Here is a 25338-nt window from a genome sequence, read left to right on the forward strand (position 1 = left end):
GGTGCATCCATTTTTAGTCGGTGGATTTCTGGAGCCTCAGAGCTCAGTGGACAGTTCAGGCATTTGTGTCAGAGCACCTCAAGATGGCAGTGTTCACCATGGCAGCCCACTCAGCCTTTTGAGCTAAAGCAGCAGAAGCACGGGCAGAGAGCCGTGGATGAAATTGAGGGTTATCTACTGCATTGGAATTAAGTAATGCTTGGATGGCAGTATGCATTAAAGGATGGCTGAATGTGGACGGCTGACTTTGATTTCTTAAGTCTTATGTTATTAAATCTGCTGTTTTTCCAGTTGCACTGGGGCACTTCTGACATGTCTTTATTGTTGTGTTTGGGGTGGAGGGGTGTTTGTCGGCTTTGTTACACAGTTCAGCCACCTCTTGTTGCTCTAGAAGTTGCCGAGTAAGATCGTCTGTGGTGACGGCCATATCAAAGTCACATCGCAGCCTCAACCTCAGATCCTCTTGGCACGAGGCAGCCAACTTAAAAAAGGAAAAAAAAAAGAGAGACGCGATTCACTTCATGCACGCACCACACGCCGCTGCGCGGCTTTGATGACTTAGATAATTGTCAAGGTTACTATTATTATTTTTTTTTTTTTGTTACGGACAAATGCTCAAGACTGGCCACAGGGCTCCTCGTGCACACACGCGTGCATAAATGCCTCTGTCTGGAGTGCAATTATTAGAGAGTCTCACACAAGGCTTGAATTGTAGCCCATGCGCCTGTGTTTGTTCTCAGCAAGTAATACCCGCGCGAAACCGTTGCAGTTCATCTGTTTTATGTGCTTCAGTCTTGTGGCTTGTGTGTGTGTGTGTGTGTGTGTGTGTGTGTGTGTGTGTGTGTGTGTGTGTGTGTGTGTGTGTGTCCACCCCAATTAGTGCAGCCTACCTGACAACAGCCTAACAGGTTGGCTTAGTCTTCAGATGCGTCCCTTAAGAGCCAATGACTGCTATCTGCCTTTTATATAATCATCAACTGCTAGAGGACGATCACTCTTTTTTTTTTTTTTACTACGTTATCATCAGCAGCAGTAGCAGCTTCATCATCCTCATCGGCGTCATCATCATCGTCCCCCTCCAGCAGCTTTTTTTTGTTGTTGTTGGTATTATTTATTTATTATTTTGGTTAAGCGTCTCTGCAGCCTGCAGCATCTCCACGGAGCATCTCAACCCTCCGGTCCACAAATTGAGTGACGTGACTCCGGGCCAATCTCGTCGCCGCTCGGCTTGTCTACGCCACTGAAAGAGCGGGGCGGTGTCCAATGACGAGGGTCGGCGGGGTGGAGGCGTCGGTGCGGTGTACTTCACCACCCCTCCTTTGGGTTTACACAGAGTTAGTGCAAGATATTCTGCTCCGGGAGTGAGAGTGCAAGGATAAACGGCACATACACGCTGCGCATCGGTGTCACTCTGAACAGCCTTTATATTTAGGCTGGCACTTCCAAGTGGGATCGACTCTGAGATTTATCCCTCTATTTTTTTCTTCTTCTTTTTTTTTTCTTCTCCTGCTTACACGCCTTCGCGATCTCTTTTTAACCTTGTGTCTGTGCCGGCTGATGAACTTGAGACATGACGGGACACCGGTGTCTCCTCTCGCGTTCACCTCGTCGCTGCCTTCACCTTAACAGGTAGCCAGACGGGAAGGAAAGAAAAAAAAAAAAAAACAATAAGAGAAGACACCAACCGGTTTCCTCGGGATGTGTTCGGGAGATGAGAACTGATTTTTTTTTTTTTTTTTTTTTTTGGTGGGACCGCTTCTACTGGAAGGCACCACGAGCCGCTGATCACCTGGCTGTGACTGCTGGAGAGCGACGCATTCACTGCAGGTCGCACAATTAGATCCTGTCCGTCCCTGAAGTTAAATGGGGGAAATCGAACTGCGACATTTGCAGCTTCTTATTTATCCCAGGTCGTGCGACCAGCTGCTTTTACCCCAAACCTGCTCTCGAGTCTGATTACTCCTGCGGGGCGAATATATACATTTTTTTCTTTCTTTCCTCTTTCCTGGACCCCCAGCTTGAGCTGACAGACGGATATCTTTACCTGAATATAAGCTCGCTGGAGAAGACTATGAGCTGACAGACTCCAGTTTTTATCCCGCGCTGTAACGGATTTGGGTATGTACGATGAGAATAAGGTCTCAGTCGCCAACTAAGAATTCAAATTCTGTCTGAGCTCATTTTGTAGGCTTCATTCATGCGCATTCATACGCTTAGGAGCCCCCACACACAGCTAAGCGCTTTAATATCGGCAATCGAAGTGTAACATTAATACCAGTGTGTAATGTGTTGTGAAGTTTAAAACATAAAAAATAGTACATTTAAAAAGATGTTTTATTTGGGCCATGGGGGTTTGAAACGCTGAAAATTATTAGTGACTGTACAATGTGAAGGATTTCTTAATGGAGCAACAGACATGAATGGCTGCCTAAATGGGTGCTGCAGTGTTATTATTGTTTTTCCTCTCTCTTATGAATTAAGATAAAGGCTTACGGGCAAATATAATAGTGAGTCATGTAACAAAAAAAGATAAAGTAGAAAAAAAACAGCAGATTGTGAGATGAGTGGGCTGTTAGATAATTAAATTTAATGACTGCTCAGCAAAGTTATTTCACTGAAGAGACACTCTGTCATGTGTTCGTAGGTTTGTCCGTGGAAGATTCCTGCCATCACCAGCGAGGAGTTGCTGCCTGTAACGACGACTAATAGAAAGACACCTTTTGAGTTGTGAAGGCTGGAAACACATTTACGCTGTCATGGATTTAAAAGACTATTACCTGTTGGGCGCCCTACTTGCCTGCATATGGCTCGATCCTTCAATAGCCCAAGAGCTGATCTACCCCATCAGAGAGGAGTTGCAAGAAAATGTCCTGATTGGAAACATACCAAAGGACCTAAACATTTCCCACATGAATGCTGCCACTGGAGCGAGTGCTAATCTTGTGTACCGGCTCGTCTCCAAAGCGGGCGATAACCCTCTGGTGCGCGTTCTGAGCAGCACGGGCGAAATATTCACAACATCAAACCGGATTGACAGGGAGAAGTTGTGCCCCGGCCCCTCATTTGAGGACAGCGAGTGCTCCTTTGAAATTGAAGTGGTCATCCTCCCTAATGACTATTTCAGGCTGATTAAGATCAAAATAATTGTCAAAGACACAAACGATAATGCCCCCATGTTCCCGTCCCCCGTGATCAACATCTCCATCCCAGAGAACACGCTCATTACCAGCCGGTTTGCTATTCCTTCTGCCACTGACCCTGACACTGGCCCCAACAGTGTCCACAAATACGAGCTGATCAACGGGCAAAGTGCCTTCGGCTTAGACATAGTGGAAACGCCTGAGGGGGAGAAGTGGCCCCAGCTCATTGTGCAGCAGAATCTGGACAGAGAGCAGAAGGATACATATGTGATGAAGATCAAAGTGGAGGACGGGGGCAGTCCACAGAAATCCAGCACGGCCATTCTGCAAGTTACGGTGACGGATGTCAATGATAACAGGCCGGTGTTTAAAGAGGGTCAGATAGATGTGCATATACCAGAAAACTCCCCGATGGGCACGTCTGTTGTGCAGCTTCTGGCCACAGATGCAGACATAGGGGCGAATGCAGAGATACGTTATGTGTTTGGGACTCAGGTGTCTCCTGCTACAAAAAGACTCTTTGCATTAAACACAACATCTGGCCTAATTACAGTGCAGAGGCTCCTGGACAGAGAGGAGACTGCTATTCATAAGCTGTCTGTTTTAGCCAGTGATGGCAGCTCCAGTCCTGCCAGAGCTACTGTTACCATAAATGTGACTGATGTTAATGACAATCCGCCTAATATAGACCTGCGATACATAATCAGCCCCATTAATGGCACTGTTTTCCTCTCGGAGAAGGATCCCATCAATACCAAGATAGCTCTCATCACAGTGTCAGACAAAGACACAGACATCAACGGCAAGGTCATATGCTTCATAGAGAAGGACGTGCCCTTCCATCTCAAGGCTGTGTACGACAACCAGTATCTCCTAGAGACCTCGGCTCTGCTCGACTACGAGGGGACAAAGGAATACAACTTTAAAATCGTGGCTTCTGACTCTGGCAAACCAAGCTTGAATCAGACTGCCTTGGTGAGAGTGAGGCTGGAGGATGAGAATGACAACCCGCCGATTTTCACTCAGCCAGTCATTGAGCTGGCCGTCATGGAAAACAACAAACGTGACCTGTTCCTCACTACCCTGAGCGCCACAGATGAGGACAGCGGGAAAAACGCAGAGATAGTTTATCAGCTGGGCCCAAATGCGTCCTTCTTCGATCTTGACCGCAAAACGGGGGTCCTGACTGCGTCCAGGGTTTTTGACCGGGAGGATCAGGACCGGTTTCTCTTCACTATCACGGCGAGAGACAACGGGACGCCCCCTTTGCAAACGCAGGCGGCCGTGATTGTAACTGTCTTGGATGAAAATGATAACAACCCGAAGTTCACACACAACCACTTTCAGTTCTTTGTGTCTGAGAATCTTCCTAAATACAGCACAGTGGGGGTGATAACTGTGACAGATTCAGATGCCGGAGAAAATGCTGCTGTGTCTCTATCCATACTGAATGACAACGAGAACTTTATACTGGATCCCTACTCCGGGGTGATAAAATCCAACGTGTCATTTGACAGGGAGCAGCAGAGCTCCTACACTTTCGATGTCAGGGCCGTGGACAGTGGCAGGCCCCCTTGTTCCTCGGCCGCCAAGGTGACCATCAATGTCATTGACGTGAACGACAACACCCCTATAGTCATCTACCCCCCCTCTAACACGTCGTTCAAGCTCGTCCCTCTCTCCTCTATCCCGGGATCCGTCGTAGCGGAGGTGTTTGCTGTAGACGGTGACACAGGCATGAATGCAGAACTCAAATACACCATCGTGAGCGGGAACAACAAAGGTTTGTTCAGAATTGACCCGGTGACAGGGAATATTACTCTGGAGGAGAAACCAGCTGTGACTGACATAGGCTTACACAGATTAGTGGTCAATATCAGTGACCTGGGATATCCCAGATCCCTCCATACGCTGGTGCTGGTATTCCTGTATGTCAATGACACCGTGGGCAACTCAACGCTCATCTACGACCTCATCCGGCGCACCATGGAGACCCCGATCGACCGTAACATTGGCGAAAGCAGCGAAACCTATCAAAGCGGCGACTATCTAACCATAATGATAGCCTTTGTTACCGGCGCCTTGGTGGTGATTATTGTCATATTTGTCACTGTGCTGCTGCGCTGCCGCCACGCCTCCAGGTTCAAGGCTGCACAGAGGAAAAAGCAGGGGGCTGAGTGGATGTCACCCAACACGGAGAACAAGCAGAATAAGAAGAAGAAGCGCAAGAAAAGGAAGTCCCCAAAAAGCTCCCTGCTCAACTTTGTCACCATCGAGGGGAACAAACCCGACGACCCTGCGCACGAGCCGATCAACGGAACCATTAGCCTGCCCACCGAGCTGGAGGAGCAAGGGATCGGACGCTTCGATTGGAATGCCACGCCCACCACGACCTTCAAACCCAGCAGCCCTGACCTGGCCCGGCACTACAAGTCTGCCTCGCCGCAGTCAGCCTTCCACCTCAAGGCCGACACGCCGGTCTCCGTGAAGAAGCATCACGTGATTCAGGAGCTCCCATTGGATAACACATTTGTCGGAGGCTGTGACACCCTTTCCAAGAGGTCCTCCACGAGCTCCGACCACTTCAGTGCCTCAGAATGCAGCTCCCAAGGAGGGTTCAAGACGAAGGGGCCCATGCACACCAGACAGCAGGTAAAAGAGCACTTTTACTGGTCTATAAGTACTGCCTATAACTGCCCTGTTCCACAGTGCTAAAGTGCCAGTCTAGATTAGAGACTCACTCTAAGTTACTGTGAAGCAACAGAAAAGAGTGCAGGAGACATACAGTTTCAGCAAGTTCTACTATTTCTCAAACCAAAAAAAAGAGAAAAAGTAAGTCAAACTGCTAATTAATGGAGTTGATTATGGACTCAACAATCACATGCAGAATTTTGGGGGAATAATTATAGACTGATGTTTTGTCATTAATAAATATTTAATTCATATTTAACAAAAATGCAAGTGGGTGAGCAATTGCCTTGCCTTATTTCGTCTATTCAGCACCCAGGTTAGATCACTGGTAAAATGTACCAACATAACATTAATTGTGACTCAATGTTCTTTGTGAAAGAAACATTTTTTTCTTGCCTATATCTACTCCGATTTCTGTTTTCATCAGAGATAAGCGCTGCACACACTCTTCCAAAAACTTAGCTGACTTTTCACCTCCTCATACAACTCTGAGTGTATTCATGTTTGTTTTTTAATTTATTATTATTTTGTTATTTGTTTTGATGTGTATTATTATGTCACAAGAGACTTTGTAACCTTTTCCACACCGGCAGCAATAACAACAGTCAATAATTAGCCTGCTGCGGTGCTATTGTGAATGTCACTGTAGGCTTTGCCACATCATCTAAACTCAAATTAAATGCCTCCTCTCAAAGCACACTAGCGGACTGACTGAAGCTTGTCTGGAACTTGATAAGCATCCAATTCAAAAAGGATTAGCCAATAATGAGCCTCAAATTTCAACGTAATCCATGCTGCTATTTTATGAAAGCCTTATTAATTTTTCTGCTAATAAAGCACTACTTCACACAACACACAGTTGGAACACACGTGGACAAATACAGAGTAGAGAGTGGGAGTGAGAGATGGAGAGAAAAGGGAGGCAGAGTGAGAGTGTTGTCAGTGGGTCATGCTTGACGGGTGGTGGTACTGAACCTTTAGGTGGCAGTGTTGAGCTGCATGGAACAGCCTGGCAAACTGCCAACCTGCAGTGGACTTATAAATGCAAGGGAGGAGAAGAAAGGAGTGAAACCTATGTTGGTGTTCTTAGTGAAATACTCTCGCCTAATGATGTAGAAGGTTGCACAGGGAAGATTGATAATGGCAGTTAGAGATGTGAGTGATAAGATCTATCCGGAGAGAAAGGCAGAGAGAGAAGGAGAGAGAGAGAGAGAGAGAGAGGAATTACAGGGGCGACACTGTGCGGCTGCCATCGCTGCATACCTCCGGGTCACTGCATCTGGGGTTGCGTCTAATGTGTTTCTGTGCGAGAGGTAGCAGTCAAAAGAGGCATTCAGTTTGGCGTCATTTGCCAGGCGACACTTCTGTGTGTGTGCGTGTGTGTGTCTGTGTGTGTGTGTGTGTGTTTGATGTGTGAGAGAGACGGAGACAAGACAAGGCGATGAAACGGGTGACCACGGCGGTGTTTCAGCCTAGAGGGCGACACATGAGATATGACACTATACTGTAAGCACAACTTCATTGATTTGCTCAGTCATCCCACAATACCACACAAGATTTATTGGAATCAATAATTCTGACAAATGCTTCAAAGAAGCACACAAACCGAGCCGGCGCGCTCTATATAGCGCCAACTGATGATATGAATGATTGACCATTTCAGATACTTTGGCTAACGCACACGTTCCTCTGAAATGCACACTTTGATTCACACTTCTCTGTGTGCTTTTGTAGAGGACAGATGTAATCGTTGTCGAAGCCGAGGGTTGAAATCGGCCCCAATTGTGCCTCGGTCTTAATCTCCTTTCTTTTCACTCTTTAATGATGCAAACAGGTTCAGATGAGTCCCGCCAATCCCCAATGTCACCTATTTTTAGAACATGAAGCGTGAGCATCACATCTTATGACCATATAATTCACAAATTAAATCAGTATTTATTGATTGATTCAACTATTTTTTATTCAGATCCAGACAAAATCCACTTGCAATACAAGGGAGGAAGTGAGCTGGCCCTCCCTTTAGCAGGACCCATGGATTACTCAAATGAATATGCACTAATATATTTTACTGCACACAAGGGTGCACTTTCTTATCTTCATTTCCTTAATGCTAGAAGGAAAAAGTCATGTTCTACCTTTCCACTATTTAATAATATCGTTCTTTGGAGATTTGTAATGAAGACTATCTGCTTGGTTCTCAGTCACAATTATTCCAAAGCATCTCACTTATAAAGAGGCCACTTCAAATTGGAGGTTAAATGGTTATTGATTGTGGTAAAATGATTGCACTGACACGTATGACTGGATAAAGCAGGGTATGTTATCAATGTCATTGCTACATCCATATGTTGATTGTTTTGCACAATGCAACCGTTTGACATCCGCATGTCATCTCTATTTCACATGTATTGATAAGTAGACGTTCATCCCATATGTTCAATTCCTTTTTTATTTCTGCCTGAGTATTGAATAAGAACAGAGAGGAGATGAGCTGTAATTTAAAAAGGAAAGTAAAAGCCCCAAAAATACCAATTACTTTTGAGTAAATCTTTAAACAGACAGTATATCCAAAAGGTAATATCATAGGATTATCATATCATATTCCCGGCAGAGTAGGAGCGCTTTGGCAAAAGATAAGAACTGCATTATTAAAAGATTTCTTATTCAGACATAGATGATAACAAAAATGTCAGTATCATCTAAATTTATAACCATTTATTTTTTAGACTTAAAATATGGTTTGATGCTCCGCATTTCAAAATGAGTCCAGTAAAGTGCATTTAAATATAGCATTACAAAGGTTCATATATATATATATATATATATATATATATATATATATATATATATATATATATATATATATATATATATATATATATATGCATATTTCTTTAGATAGAATGATGGAATTTAGCATTCGTTGCTGCCTCACGAGTGACAAACCACCATCAATCACCCTGAAGTTGACACAAAATAAGCAATTAAGTGAACGCGGATGTTCAAGAAAAAGAGATATGGGAAGCTGAGGGGAATTGCTTTTAAAACTGACCTTCTCTCTAAGATTGTTAAAAGACATTTTGCTCCAGTTCTCGAGAATCACGTATATGCAATATCGGCTCCAATCAATACGTAAGGAATACAGAAGGTGAAGGTTGTTGGGGGGTAAAGAAGGAGAGAATAACTGCACAATGCAGGTTACAGTGGTGTCTTCCTCTCAGAAAATACAGAAAACAGTGTATGGAAATAGCAGACATCTACAACAGTGCCATCACAGACGAATGCCGAGTGCAATCAGCTTCATACAGACCCCAAACTTTGCTCATAGCGATAGAAGCAATCCTTGTCTCTCTTTTTTTTTTTTTGCCCCCACTTATTATTTACCCTCCAGGGACCTACATTAGTGTAAACAACACTGAGGGAAAAAAGAATCATGAAAACACTGTCCTAGTTTCACGAGCATCTAAGAAAGCAAGTATAATCATAGATGTTTCACCATCAGTCTTACTCTCTCCCTTTCTGTAGCCCTATGGGCTCGACAGAGATGCGGCTCGCTAACGGAACATGAGCCCAGTGGCTACGCATTAACCGTGTGCTGTGCATCAGATCCCAAAAGGCCCATGTTATGGACGCATTAACATGGTTGCACTGAGGGTGCATGATTTGAAAGCAGCCACGGAGATGACGGTGGTGTGTGACAAGTGCTGAATCGATTAAAATCCATAATTTAAGTTGGACACTCGTCACCACTCACTTAAATAAATCCCACGCTGAATGTGAATTTAAGGCTCTCTCGTGTCAGTCGAGTGGGCAAGCAGATAGGCGCTCCACTCGTGTACACCCTTGCAGATACACAAGATGCGTCCTCCTTCCATTCTCTTTTTTATGGTAATATACAACAAAAGCTAACCTGTCCAATTATGGCCATTACATAGGGCTTTCTGTTGTGTGTCTGTGTGGCCTGAGCACCTCTGTGCAAAAAGGCGTAATTGCTGTGGGTTATTAGTGTGTTTCTTGCATGGCAGAGAAAACGCAAGCTCTAAAAGGAAGTCTGTGCTTCCAGTTCAGTTAGCCCGCACTGCTCTGATGTGTCTTCTGCAACAGAAGCCATGCCTTAGCTCTGAGGACGCAGTATAGCCGCTCCCTTTTGAGTATCTTTTGCTATAGTTACAGCGCATATCGTACATCAGCCAGCATTTTAGATTGGCTTTATCAAAATAGTTCTCACTTTTGGTTTTAATTTAGTACATTTCTTTCTGTCTGTGTCTGAGTTACCAGTACAATCAAAATAGACTTGTGTTAAAGTGTCAAAATAACAACATATCAGGAGGGAGTTTGATATTATAGTAGATGTCGTATTCAGTCTCAAGAGCATGGCAAGAGAGAGACCAATGCGGGGAATCTTTCGCAGGTTATTCCTGAAGCAGTCTTGTCAGTACATTTAATGAATGGACATTCTTTGCAAACAGGAGTTTGTACAGACCATTGTAATTATGGAGCCTTGGGGGAGTCGTCCTTCTTGTGCAGGTTCATTTGCCACATTAATAAGGGGATTAGTAGTACGTACGGGGGCTGATGGCAGCAGGAGAAGTTTGAGAAGATTAATGAACTATGACAATGTTGCACCTGAGGGGAAAAGTCTGTTGCAATATCTTCTGGGTTGTGCTGACACAGAGTTTGGCGGTATAAAAGAGGAAGATGGAGAGAGGCTAGTATTTGTTGCCGACTGTGATCATACATCCTTCTCTTCAGCTATCCTGTCACTTCCCCGGGATGCTGCGTTTGTGATATTACACACTGTACACGTCTATGACACTTTTGACGGAAAATGTTCCGTCGGATTTGAAATTGTCTTGAAAGAAAGGACGCCAACTTACAAAGGCTCACACACTTCCTGTGCATATGACTAAATGCTTAAAACTAGATAAATAACAAGAAGGACATTAATTAACCAAATACATTTGAGCAAATTGGGTGTTGTCTACAATTGGGTGTGTCGCCAACACGCGTCTAATTATTAAGCAAGCTACCGGTAGATGCATGACGAGTACCTCTTACTGAGTAAAATGTTGTGGATCCTCAAAAGAAATGTAGCTATCAGGAAATCGTAAGCCAATAAGTCCGTGAGTGAAGTTCCTATCAAAGCGTCAAATCATCAGTGGAGGATTTGCAGGGCTCTTTACTGCAGAGAACATTGTGTTTCTTTAAAAAACTTGTCATGTCTTCTATGTCTAGGTTGGTAAAAGGAAATGAAATGGATTGCGGGCTATACTAAGGTAGTGGGTGTGAGTGCTACCAGAGTAGATTATTGCCCCAAGGGGATCTAGTTTTGTCTGCACAAAACAACAAAATAAATCAAAGCTCCCTGTTGGTGCTCTGGCTGAACTATGGAGTTCATTTATGTGTTTTTATTTCCCTCTGTTGAGAAAAATGAAGTGCCACTGATTTTAATATATTTATTTATTTATAGCCTTTTGTTATTCTGTGTTGTCTATAACTGCCGGGGACCGTATTGCCAAAACACAGATGATGGCAAGTTACCAGGAATTACATTTTGTTATAATTTTTTGTGAGCATTTTTATTAAATTTTATTTCTGTCATAACCATTTTCATACATGTGTTGGGATAGCTCTCTTCATCATTGCACTGTTGAAACCTAAACAATGCCATTTTGATGGTGACAAATACCGTCACGCATCAAAAGCCTTTGGTGTGCGTGCAGGCTACTTACTGTATGTGATTATTTTCTTTCTTGTTTGGTTGTTTGTCCATCACTTTCGGCTGGCAACCCATTTATTTCAAATTCATCATCCATATCCGCAATTTCTCAAAGCAAATTGATTAATGATCAATCTTCAGGGGGTTTGCTTTCTGAAATGAAAGTTTTGCATGCACGAAAGTCATGGCGGCTTTCATTACTTAATTCATCTCCATGTTTTTGTTAATCCACAAAACACATTTCCCATTTTTCTCAGGCAATCAATCAAGTTGACATACCAGCTTCGTATTTTTTTCCCAACACTGCATGATGAGAAAGAAGACAAACTGCAGCTCTGAACACTTACAGTATCAACAGCTCATCTGAATGATCTCCTGTTTACCTTAAATACTGAACAAGAGTAGAGGGTGGAAGAAAATGTTTCTTGACTACTTGTTGTCTCCAAAAAAAGAAGAAAAAAAGATGATGATATAAAAAGATGAAGTTATGATGCTACTTCATTGTTTGAATGCCCTCCCTCCCCGACTCTCCCACCCCAACAACCCATCTCTCCTCTCCACCCCTCACTTAGTCCCACCCACTTCCTTATCTTACCCCGTCTCCAGCCCACACCTCTCACCCATGCTTTATCGGGGTCAATGCAGTTACACGCGACGCTAAATCACCAAGGGGTGTGTTCACCTTTTGTGTCCAGATCATTTGTGACAGATGAGGGTGCTTTGTGTTCGGCACGTAGCCCCACTTTCCCCCTGTTACCGCCCCCTCTCCCCTTATTGTTAGAGAGACGGGTGTGTGTGTTTGTGGAAAAGACGGGCAAAGTGGCGCTGTACGTCCTGACTTGACAAAACCCAGAGGGAGACGCGTCCTTGTCGTCGGGTTTTGTTGTGTCAAGTGACACACAGGCCGCCGTTCAGTCACAAGCGTGTGCCAGTGTCTGGACTAATAATTGTGATAATGGCATTGCCAGCCAAACCCCCGTCCCGCCCTCTCCTCCCCCCTCTTTCCCCTCAAGAAAAGAGCCACACTTGACTTGAAATGTGACTGCCATTGACTGCTTTGCCACTGGGCCCCATAGTTCACAAAGACTCTGTAACCCTCATTGATGTAAATCTTTCTTGTATATATGAGATGTTTCATGTAAATTGAACTCCTGGTAATCTTGCCTAATGTGCTGTGTTAAACAATAATGGACTTGTTTTCTTTTTCTTTTCTTTTCTTTATTAATTTGCCGTGCTTTCTCCTCTTTTTTTCATTGCTGGGTATACTTTAATTACATCTGAAATAAACTCTGCCAGTTATTCAGTACACTGCAATTCTGTTTGAAAAAAGAAAAGCTTTATTTGAACAGTGCTATTCTACCTTTATAATTTCATAATAAATGTTTCAAAGAGATCATTTCTTTCTTGTTTTTAATTCGTCCGTTTGTTCTCCCTGTTGTGATGTGGTGATGAGACGGTATGTATAAAACTGGGACATGTTTCAGTCAAGCCAGTACGTGTGAACCAGCTCCAATCAGCATTTGCCCGTAAACAAGTGCTCCGGCTGATAATAACGCCAAGTTGTGTATTTTAAGAAGCAAACAGATTTTTTCCGTTTGACTGAATCCAATATTTGAAATGAGGCACACAACGTCACTGACACACCGCCAATGCAATAATTCACTTACAGTGGAATTTAAATTCGAAGTTAATCAAAAGAGGGGGCTTGGTTTGGGGGGATTTTAGACTTCTAACGAGCCACAAGAGCACATCGATGTCTTTATGCCTCTGAATGTTGAGTATAGCCTTGCTGACCTAAATACTTCATGTCAATGGGATCAAGTTAACAGCTGCTCTCAAACATCTGATGCTCAGGCTTTAATGCTTTGCACCGGCTAGTCTATGCTCACATTAAATGAATGCTTTTTATTTGGTCTGTCTTGAAACAAAACTCACATGCTGGTATGTTCTTTTCCAGACTTATTTCTCATTAATTATTCCAGCTGTTGATTGTGAAGAGATTTCTCCATCTAACAACTTGGGACAAAGTCCACAAGTCCTGCCTTCATTCAGAGATGCATGCTTTCATATTGGCATCTTCCAAAGTTCCAGTCCTTTCAGTGCTGAAGTCACTCTTTGTCCTCCATCTCTTGTGACGTCCTTTACCCTCGAGATCTTTCTACTGCATTAGTCCAACTACTTCTAGCATGTCATGTGCTTTTGTTGACGCTCATCTGATGCGGCTGGGAGCTAAATGAGGATAATTGCAGAATGAGTATGTCTGGGTAAGAAGGATGAACAGAAAAATGACCTCCCAAAATTCTCTTCATGGGAGAATCTTAGTCCTCACGTAGTCCTTTCATGCACATTTTGTTGTGTCTTCCCTCTTGCACACCTAATTCTATTAAGATTACATTCTAATTGGTAGAGCAGCAGAGGCGAGTGTAACTGAACAGCTCTTAATTACATCTGGTGTCCAAAGAATTTAATAATAAATGTCAATTTTGTGTCTCCAGTAGCAACTGGAATATCGTAACCCACACCATCGTCAAAATCATCATCATCATCATCACCACCAGCACCGCCACAGCAACACACAGTTACACACTCCAGATGTGAGAGATTAAGGAAAAGAAACTCAACAATGTTGCTTCTTTTTTTTTCCTTTACGCAAAAGCTGACTTTTCTTGTTTGTTAATCTCCGGCTACCTTCCAGTTTCAGGAATAAAGATGTGTCACTTCTTAACTGGTTTTTGCAGAAAGAAATGGGGAGGGGGGGAAAGAGGGAGGGTGTTGTAAATGGAAGTGCCGCGCCAACACATCGTTGGAAAGAAGGCCCAACTCAGCTTAATCTGTCCACTCCATTTGAAAGCCAGAAGCAGAGCTAAGTCTTCATTTGAGTGAGGACGAGGAACAAAAAGAGGATAGATAGATAAATAAATAAATATAAGCTTTAAAGTTTGACCTCATCCATACGGTCACTTTCCGAATGCAGTGTGCTTCTACTGACTGGAATTTAAAACCTGATGTCTGACCTAAAGTGTATTCATATTGCCTGTCCTTTCCACAGAAAAAGGGAGAGGGGAGGGGCAGGAGAGGAGGGGGGAGGAGGCGGGGGGGATTGAGGCATTGCTAGTATTGCATCTCTGATGAATTTATCAGAATGTGTTGTCAGTGTCTTCCAATCTCATGTGGCCAGATCTCCAAATTTCGTGGACTCAATGTGGGACGGTATAAGACTGTAGATAACACGGATATTTGAAAATGCTGCGCTATCATTGGATTTGCTGAATTTCCTGTGGCAGTTGATTTCTTTCTGCTCTGGCACAGACTATATTTACAAAGTTAGAGATGGAGTCAGATGTGACCTCTATATGCATTGTGTGCTAAGTGAAAGAATATGAATAGTCAGTCCTTTCCCTTTCAGTGCAGAGCATTTGTTCAATCGACACGCCCGCGGTATAATGTAGCATGAGTTATAACAATGAGGAGGCAAATAGAAGATATAGCACACAAGAAAAAAAGTCTTAAAGAAGACTTAAAGCGAACCGCTCCAGCAACCAGATGCTTTCTCTTCTGTTTATTACGCAGAGAGCTTGTGTATGCACCCCAATATGTGCACACTGTCTTTTCAGCAGATTTATAAACCCCCTGTGTTCACATTGTTCTGCTGCACAACTCTGTCTGAAATTGAGTGCACATGACGGAGCATAACATCCACTCCGACAATTATCCACACAGGGATGATGTCACATGCCTTTTTAACCTTGTTTGGACAGAAACCAGATTAATTCTGTCCTTGGTCTTCCACCAGCAACGTCCTCAGAGCGAGCCCTTGTTTCATTATCCACAGCCATCACACGTCGGTATGTATACTAAGCCAATATAGGCCACTGATTGATGACCCACAGGTGGACAACCATAAGACTCGGCTGCAGCGGTTGAGCAAGTATTTAGTTCCTTTATTCGAGTAAATGCAGAAATACAACAAGGTCAAAATACTCCTTTGTAAGTAAAAGTCCTTCATTCATAATTTTCTTAAAATAAAGGCACTGCATGTATAGTAAAGTATTAAAAGTAATATTAATTCTGCAGAAAGTGATTCCTGGTATTAATATATGATGACATTTCATATATGTGACGACTTCAGATGCATTTATGTGTGAGGAACATTTTACTTTGGTGGAGGTGAAGCTAATTTGAACTGTTTCTAAACTTTAACGTGTAATCTTCATCAATGCATCATATTGTATCAAATAAATGACATCTTTTCTTGTAAAATGAAAATGTGTAGCAATAACTAGTTGTCAAAGAGATTTAAAAAAAAATGTTAGCCTTTAGAATGCAATAAAGTAAAATTGAAGTACAAGTACCTCAAAATTGTACTCAGGCACAGTAGTTGAGTACCTGCACTTGGTTGCATTCACTTCTGTTGACTTGAAAGTCAACAGAAGTGGAAGATAGCCAACATATTGCAAACTGTACAGTTTGCAATATGTTGGCTATCTATTTATTTGCACCAGAATAAAGTCTGTAACTGCACACATATATAGATATTATTGAACTCTGCTGAGACACCGCCGAGACCTCTAATGTGCTGAAAAGATTAAGGCTCCAAATAAAAAAGTCCCTCTGAGAGGTTTCTCTTCTCTTTTCCACATTGTAGCGTCACACCCTTTCCAGTCATAAAGATCTGTGTACACACAGTATAGCAACGTTAGAAATAAACATGTGTTCTGTCTGTACGAATGACTGAATTATTATTATTATTATAAATCTTCTGATGCCCTTCCAATATGTGTAAAGCAATATGTACGACTGTAAAGGTACATTTTAAAATACATGTTTGACATATTTTGACAAACGTGGAATTTACAGTCGGCACCGTGTCAGGATATTGCTAAGAGAGAAAATCCTAAGAAAGCACATATCAAGCCTTTACTTTGAACATATGAAAATAGAGCAATAGTTGTAGTGATTCGATAACTTTGAGGCCAGGTTGACAAACAGCTGAGAGATGAATGCAGGAATAAGCAGATCAACCGGAGAAAAGCAGCCTCTAATGTGACACTTCTGTTAAAGCAGGCTGAATAGCCGACTTCAGTTTTTTATTTTTTAGCAAACATGTTTTGACTTCACTGAATATGCTTACATATGCTGCGTTCTCATATCTCCCAATGAGTTGACAGATGCTTTTTGAACATAGAGTGTGAGTTGGGAACTTCACTAAATTAGTCATTCGCCTGACGCCATTGCACTGGATTAAAATCATGATCAGTAAGAAGTGGGCCTGAGAGCTTCAGCCACGTCATTATTTATTTATTTATTTTCATTTCTGCTGCTGATGCACACACTGTCATATTTCCCTCCAGTGACAGCGTGATCTAGTCCCACTGACATTAACCACTATCTAGTCATTCCCTTTCTCCCCTTTCGGGGGAAAATATTAGAAAAAAAGGTGAATGTATTCCTCAGATTTAATTCCCATACGTGTTTGACTTGAGAGTAATTTTCACCCTTAACTGTCCAGAATCCTCCAGGACTGCGTTAAGTTATGCACTGGTATTTAATCCACTCCAATGTAAGATCTTTAGGTTGGTGCAGTAGTCACAGCGCTGGGTGCCTGCGGCAAATGTTATTTTTGTGTTTTCCCTTCGTTTCAAGAGACAGCCTGACATATTCATACAAGCACGCATAGAAAAAGAAAAGAGAAGTGCCTTAAGGTTGCAGAATAGAACTTTTGACCAGAGGGTTGCGGGGTTGATCCTTGGACAGGTGTGAGAAATTAGACTGGAGAAGAATACCCCCACTGGGCTGCCCTTCAGCAAGGCACTTAACCCCCTCTCGCTCCGGTGTGGTCGCTCAGAGGATAAGACTAAGTTGTACTGGGCAACTTCCAGGTGTTGATGTGTGAACCATTGTTAATGTGGGGCAGGATATTCCTGGAAACCAGCAGAAAGATATATGCACACTTCTCTTCTATATGTTCGCTTTTGACGGATGATTGAAATGTACCTTATCAGCCTTTCAAGCAGGACACGTGATATTTAGATACAGTCCTCTTAGGACTTGGCAGTTGGTTCCACATGGGCTCTTACAGGAATCACACAGACGAAGAATAAAAGCATGAATGTGATTTCATGGGGATCCAGTTAAGCACAGAGTAATGAATAACACAGAGATAAAAAGGGACCTTTCAACAACATCCTCGTCTTTATGAGCCACTTGCTTCCAAAAATATATTCTTGAATCCTAAACTGAGGTTTGTGTCGCTATATTATATCATACATTGACTTTTTCAGATTGAATCCATTGGCAGTAAATTGCAGACTCATAAACCTCAACGTGAAACCAATTCTGCACAGAAACTCTTTAACGTTTACTGTGAACAAAGCAACTCCAGGATGGAGGTATCGTGCTCTAGATGGGAGCTTTAGCTGTCTGGGTATTAACATAGGGAGAGGTTTTGATCTTTCTGATTGAACTGTAGCAGATCATAGAATTAAGTATAAATGATTCCCCGCGGTGAACTGGATGAAGAACCTTGATTAATTGGTGTTAAGACTAATTATATACTTCCTTAAATCTGTACTACATCATTATTAGATTCCCTTTATCACGACAACAAAGAGCCACAACAAAGAGGCACGACACTTAACGTGGATGGCATATGATTTTCTCTGGCGGAGAGTGCAATGAGAAATATAGTAATGCTCTTAAGGGAGCTAATTAGAAAAGAAGTTGTGATGTATGGCTACTGGAAGGATGTGTGTCAACCCACTCCTGTTCAATGTATGGACTGCTGATTTGTATTGATTGTATGCTTTGTCTTGCACCTCAGGCATCAGTACGCTCCTGTGTAAGCTGTGAGCCTTGCCTTTGTCTGGTGAGTTGAGCAGATAAGGGTTGTGATAAATCTGCCCGAGAATAAGCTGTCATAGAGGTGCCGCACATGGGAATATTTAACGCAAACATAAAATATGGCTTGTCTGTTGTTTTATCGTCCAGGGTATAAGATATGGCAGGGTTTTAAAATACTCTCACCTCCTTATTTTTGCACTTTTCTATCTCTGCAGCCCCGGCATCCACAGAAGCTTACACAGTCCTGCTCATCTTTGTTAAGGCCATGGAGCGGACAAAAAAAAAAAAAGGAAAAGAAGAGATGCTTTGCAGGGAATGGTGAACCAGCACCTTATCGCTACTCAGTAATATGCAGAGGTGTAAAACATTTGGCGAGCTTATTTAGATGAAATGATTTAGTCCTGGTTGTGCAGAGTTAGCGAGGGCTGAGTCAAGTCGTGCGTTGGGGATGAGGAGTGGGGAGGTGAAAATTGGTTTCCACTATCTTATAGCACACACAGAGACCCAGCATGGTTCCCTCTCTCTCCACAGACTCCCCTCTGACGATAACGTGCCCTGATAATGGATATATGCACCCAGATTTATTTTCTATTTCCTGCCACAACTGCTTTTCCAGGAAACTTCTTTTTTTTTCCTCCCTTCTTGTTGTAAAAGCTTTATGGCTGCTTTCCTCTGTGATATTCAGAATGCACAGCTCCAGTGCCAGAGCAAGGAGGGGAACATTCGCCATGCAAAAAAAAACATAGAGGCGGATGCTCTTTAGAGGGCTGCAACTTTCACTGTAACATATACAAGAAGCCTAATGCAAACTCATAACAAAAGGACTAGAAACTTTTTCCACTCTGTTGATTTGTCTGCCCACTTTTGAGTGTTTATTCCCTTCAGGAAACATTGCAAAAGGCTTCCTTAAATTCCCCTCTTCTGCACTGATCTTCAGAAATCTGTGGCTCCCTCTGTCATGTGACATGTGACCCGGCTACATGCTTGGGAGGGTGTCTCAGTGTCCCAGAAACCAGCCCAGCCCAACCTCTGTCCCGAGAACAATGAGGTCCCTTCACCGCCACAGACTCAGGACTGTAGTTGCCGCAGGCCATACATCACATGGAATCCCTCATGAATGGTGCACGTGTGTCTGAGTGTGTGCGTGGGTGTGTTTGTGTGTATGTGTATGTATATGTGTACGTGTGTGTGTGTGTGTGTGTGTGTGTGTGTGTGTGTGTGTGTTCGTGTGGTGAGGATGGGACTTTATTCCCTTAACACTTATTCAACACTGCTTTAAGCTGTTAACCCATGGAGATCAGTGGCTGCCTTGTTCTTGTCCGTATCTTCACAGTGGGAAGTGTGTGTGTGTGTGTGTGTGTGTGCGTGTGTGCGTGTTCACTTATTAATAGCCCAGCCTCTGGGATAATATTCATAACCAGAGCAGGGCAGAGGGGATTTCAAAGCAACACACTGGGCAGATTGGACTGATTAATATCGTAGAGGAGCATGTTCTTTGATCTTTTCTTTACTTTGTGATTAGGAACACAGTTTAAAGCCATGTCTGTCCTGTAGACAGAGAAAGACATCATTGATTTAGTATTGGTCGTGTGGTTTGTAACGCATCTATTATTTTGTCATGGCGTTACCTATATTTTATGACGACCATACCCTATGCTCTGTATTTACTTAAAAGCCAAATCAATACTTTTACAGTTTGCATATATAAATGTTCTTTATTTTGCAAGAATAAAAATGAAAAAAACTTCTTTCCTTGAAACAAAAGGGAGGGTTACCTGTAATTAACTTACCTTATTGACAAACACATTGTTAATTCAAGACAGGTGCCATTTGCAGTGCAAGCCAGGGTCAGTTTGTCATGCACGTGCACTCACACACACACACACACACAAACATACACACACACACACACACACACACACACTCACACACACAAACACACACACAATGTAGTTATTAATGTGTCTGCTCTACAGTCATAACTTGGCCTCCTTCTTTTATCAACCAGTACTCTGGTTAACCTATTGTATACAAAATGTGACAGTTGCTGTATTTTTAAAAGCCTATGTGACCCTAAACTGACCTGATTTCTAATCTTAAGACCAGAATATCTATAGGAAATTGCCATATATACCATTGTGTCTGAAATTCAGAGTGGCATTGTGCTGACACATTATGATCAGTTCAATGTACGCACACTTTAAGCACCAGACTGTCCCGACAAAGTCCAAATATTGGTACTTCCAACATGGTACATTTGACTTTATAACACGTTACCTGTAAGAAATTGCCATTCATGTATAAAACATTGGGAATAATATTAAATATATATATATATATATATATATATATATATATATATATATATATATATATATATATATATATATATATATATATATATATAGCGGTGAGTCTACCTGCAGGCTCCGTGTCTCGATTGAAAGTTAATCGCGCATGAGCAAAGCTCCTGACTCCGCGGTCCGACCCACTATGGCAGAACACTTTAAGTCAGCATCACTTCTGGATCTTTACTCTTCTCTCAAAGAGGAGAACTTTCCTCACATCAGAAGATGTTCAGTGCACTTGTTCAAGCCAACACAGACTGGACTTTTCTCACTGAAGAAGAAAAACTCAACTGAACTGGAAAACATGAAAAGCACTTATTGCTTTTGTTTAAAGTTAATAAATTGCTGGTCTTTAACAGACATCTTTAAGGTAAGCAACACACTGAACATGGACACAAGAAGGAGTGGTTTGTCCCTCACAAGGACCCTTAGGAGTGAACAGTACCTGTTCAGAAAAAAAAGAAAACCGATTTAAAATCTACATATGTGTGTATGTTAACTTGTTGTTGCTCAAGAGTGCCTGTTTTACTGTCCTGTTAACATTACTTTAAAATTAAAGCGTGCAATACACTAGTTTTTACTTCATTCTTGAATTTAGCGCATAATGCGATTAATCGCAGAAAAATAATGCGATTAATCAGTTAATTTTTTTCAACTTTGCCCAGCCCTAATATATATATATATATATATATATATATATATATATATATATATATATATATATATATATATATATATATATATATATATAAGAGCATCATTTCACAGCTTCCTATTCTGCACCTGGCTGCCTACATCAGGCCTTCACAAGAAGGCATCCTTTCTTCTTCTTGCGTGTGAGTGTGTGTGTGTCTGTTTCTGTGTGTCTGTGTGTGTGTGTCTGTGTGTGTGTGTGTTTGTGTGTGTGTGTGTGTGTGTGTGTGTGTGCAGGGGGTGTGGAGAGGTCACTGCCTTAATTGAATAATTGACTGGAAGAACGCTATCTTGCCAGAAAATATAAGCATAAAAAAAAAAAGTGAAGTCACTGACTTGGAAAAAGAGTCAAATTGTCAATGAACCCTAAAGCTAAAAATAAATGACAAGTATTTGCTAATTAGATGAAGGCTTCCTCCATCATTCCTCATTGTGCGGATGATAACACACAGGTTTGTGGTTGGTTTTTCTATTCCTTAGGCTTTACCAAATGCCATCTCTAATTTTTGACGAGGACCTGGCCTTGAAGGCCCCGGTAATATCAAGCACAAACAATCAATCTCGGCCAATCTCTTGAGGCCTTAATGGACTTGGAAAGAATATTAAGAGGTTTTGTCTGCAGAGAAGCTTTCTGCCACAGCAGTCGTCCCTCAGCTAATTTGTGTTTGTGTGCCAAGGGAGGCCACACACTGGGACTGCTGTAACAGGCTCTCAGTCCTACTTTCAGAGGAGCTGCTGCCAGGCCAACAAGCACACACGCAAATGCAAATATGTGCTTCCACATAGACGGAGAAAGACCAAACAGGCAAATCATTCTGCAGTTTTCAGTCAATCCCAACAATACAATTTTGACTGTTGACATTGAGGATTTAGTTCTTTTGTCTTTCGGTATTAATGTCGGGCATCTGTGACAAATGCCGGCTTGTCCATAATGCCTATTATATTCTGTTTGAGCTTGCATGTTTTTGTGCAAGTGAGACAGAGAGAAGAAGAAGAAAAAAAAGGAGAGGGTGGCATTTTAGGATGCCAGACTGAATGTGGGGTAACCATGAGAATGTGGGACCAGTGCCCAATCCCTGTGTGTGCGGTCCAGTTGTAAATCCGCCTGTTGTCGCCACACATTGCTAATGAAACTAAACACCGGCCCAGAAGTGTCACCGCGTGTTAGCCTTACCTCGCTGGTTAGCATAAGAAAAATCAGCACTAAGAAATCTAATTAAAACAGGCGATTGTGGACCCCCTATCCTAGTTATTAGGTTTTCTGGAGAGCGCCCGTCTGTGTGGTGTGAGATGAGAGCGATGGCTTAAGATCCTGGCATAATACGAGCCTGACATTTGTTTTGGTTTTTATTCTTATCTCCCTGTTCTTCTCTCTCCTTCAGTATTAATTTTCCTCCCCAGCTTGAGTTCAGAGACCAGACCACAGGCTAACTCGCAGACAAGCTCTTCTCTCCACATATGCATTTATTTATTTGCCATTTGCTGCAGAAGAATGAAGCCACCCGCTTCCAACGTTACCTGCCGATTGAATGGCCTCCTCTTCGGTTAACAGCCCATAGATATGGTTCAGAATGGGCTTACTGCACCGACTGGAAGGTTCAGAAGGCCCTTATGGATGTGGTTGATCACCATTACAAATACAGGAGGAATCATGACGGGAGCAAAGAAGGAAGGCGAGTGAAGAAGTCTGTAGATAGGAGGCAAACGTGTGGGTCAAATACACACAAGAGCAGACTGCTGTTCACGGCCTGTGATACCAAAAGTCAACGTTGACTTATACTTTTATACTTTTGTTACATAACTAACACGGAGCCTAGAAACACACCAAACGTAAGCTTCTTATTTGAACCCAAACCACAATGTTTGTCGAAACCTAACCAATAAGTTGTGTTGCCTACACCTAAAACAAAGTTGTACTTTTTAAGTTCACAACTTTAACTTTCACAACATGCAGGTGCAGTTGGACCCTTTTGAAGCGTCAGAATGCTGATAACCTATGATACCGGCCAGTCAGGCAGGTGATTGCATTCAAAGTGGCTGCACCAGACAACAAGTTCCTCCATTATTTGATTTTAAACTTTTCTCCTTGCCCCTGTATCCTGTCCCACTCTTCGTCTTTCTTGATTTCCAATTTTTATTGCTGCATTTTCTTCTCCATTTCTTTCCTGCTGCTCCACTTGTTCCATCCTCCGTCTCCGCTCCTCAATCTTCTGTCTTTTACGCCTGCATTTTATTCCTTCCTATGTATTTCTCTTTTATTTCTCTAATTTATTTCTCAATTTTCATCATTTGCCAACTGCCTGTCAATTTGATTTCACCTCACACCTCACTCTATCCCTTTATTGGAAGGCAACACCTCAGCATTCCACATTTTCTTCTCTTCTTGTTTTCAATATGCACTCACCCACAGTGCATAACACAGCATATAACTATTTGATTTTACCCACCTGAACCTCCCTCTCTAAGTGGCTGCTTAGCTGACTGCCAATTTAGAGTTTAACCTCAGGAGAGGAGGGCTTGTGCCAGAGAGGCAGATGGTCAGAGGCGAAGGCAAAAAGATGCTGGGAAATTCATCCCTTAACCTCTCTTGCCCACTCTGTCATTCTGTCCGTCCTCTCTCTGTATTTCTGTGAATGAGCAAATGGGAGCAAGAGGCAAAGAAAAATACAGAGAGACAGAAATAGAGGAGGGAGTGTAGGATATTTGGGTGTGTTTGCAGGGTGGCAGCAGCAGTCCGTGTGCACAGAACCTACTTCACAACATATAGAGCGTATTCACCCACCTGACCACAACAAGCTTTGGCGGCCATGTTGGGGTCCATGCACAACATTGTTTTGCTGTGTTTTATGCCGCTCTTCTTAAGAAATGACCATTATATCCTGAAGGAGACACAATTTCAGTTCAAAACGGCGTGTCTTGTGATTATTGTACTGTGCCTTATTGTTGGATGTGGGACTAATGATTCAGAATATGGGTTTATCAGCTCAACAAGACAGGCTTGTACTTCAACTTGTCCAGCTTCTCACATAATGCATCTAACTTACTTCGGTTTCACTCGGCGTATGAGCATTAGGACTGATCTCATGTGTTTCTGTTGTTACATGGGGTGGTGGGCACGTTTCCATTGACACACTGTGGTCAATAATCTCCTTTAGCTTTTTTGCCGAGCGAAAATCAATGTCTTTTTCTTGCGCAAAGGGAACTGGATGGAAACTTGGGAGAAAGCCATGAACATGGCAACTCCGTCGGGCGATGTCTGCCTTTACTCTGTGATTCATTTCAAGGTAAAATAAAACACTGGCTACATGGGAACAGCGCTCAGCACGGCCAGACAAACAGTCACTGCTGGTCCTGAAGGAGCGCTGCAAGCGGCGTCATCCAGACACTCGTCCTGGAGCCGGAGCTGTGTGCGACTACGGAGAATAGTATGAACCCAGACACGGGTCGCTTAATGTTCCAACATTGTTTTATTTGTGGGATTTACACAACAAGCATAACGCAGAAATAGTTGTTAATGTCCCATGGTCGATAGCGGAAACGAAAACTGTTTTACAGGACCGTGACCGGACTATATGATGATGGTAACTCGGGGTAACGGGACTCAAGCCGCGCCGGCTTTCTGCAGCGACTGGTTGCGAAAAAGCGAAAAACGAGTTAACCACATAACGTGTCGAGCGAGTAAAATCAGGGAAACAAGCGTTACGCTTTTGGTGTGAATTCGGTATAAGCCTGCAGACTTTTGTACGGATTGAAACTTTCCTGTGTGTAAAAACTTGTCTCCAGTGTGCAAAATCCAGAGCAAAACCCATTGCCTCCCACTAGCAGCAGGCTAACTAGGTGGACCCCAATTGAGATGATGACGTCACGTGAATACGCTCTATACCTGCATATTTCAAAACCCTCATGC

The 25338-nt window shown here is 42.6% G+C and overlaps 1 protein-coding gene across 4 annotated transcripts in view; it reads left to right on the forward strand.

The window, feature by feature from the left end:
- The first annotated feature begins 1310 nt into the window (after positions 1-1310).
- The window catches only part of LOC137787209 (protocadherin-9), a 182930-nt gene continuing 158902 nt past the window's right edge, over positions 1311-25338 (forward strand). For 3 of the 4 annotated variants that reach the window (XM_068579522.1, XM_068579530.1, XM_068579550.1), the window contains exons 1-2: positions 1311-2118; positions 2645-5792. In XM_068579522.1, coding sequence (XP_068435623.1) covers positions 2757-5792 — 3036 coding nt within the window. In that variant the 5' untranslated portion in view covers positions 1311-2118; positions 2645-2756. The remainder of the gene's footprint in view (positions 2119-2644; positions 5793-25338) is intronic. The other variant, XM_068579541.1, reaches the window with a different exon arrangement.

The sequence above is a fragment of the Clinocottus analis genome, unplaced genomic scaffold (assembly GCF_023055335.1).
Source record: "Clinocottus analis isolate CAN_PGR_092001 unplaced genomic scaffold, fCliAna1.0.p SCAF_1, whole genome shotgun sequence".
Taxonomy (NCBI): Eukaryota; Metazoa; Chordata; class Actinopteri; order Perciformes; family Cottidae; genus Clinocottus; species Clinocottus analis.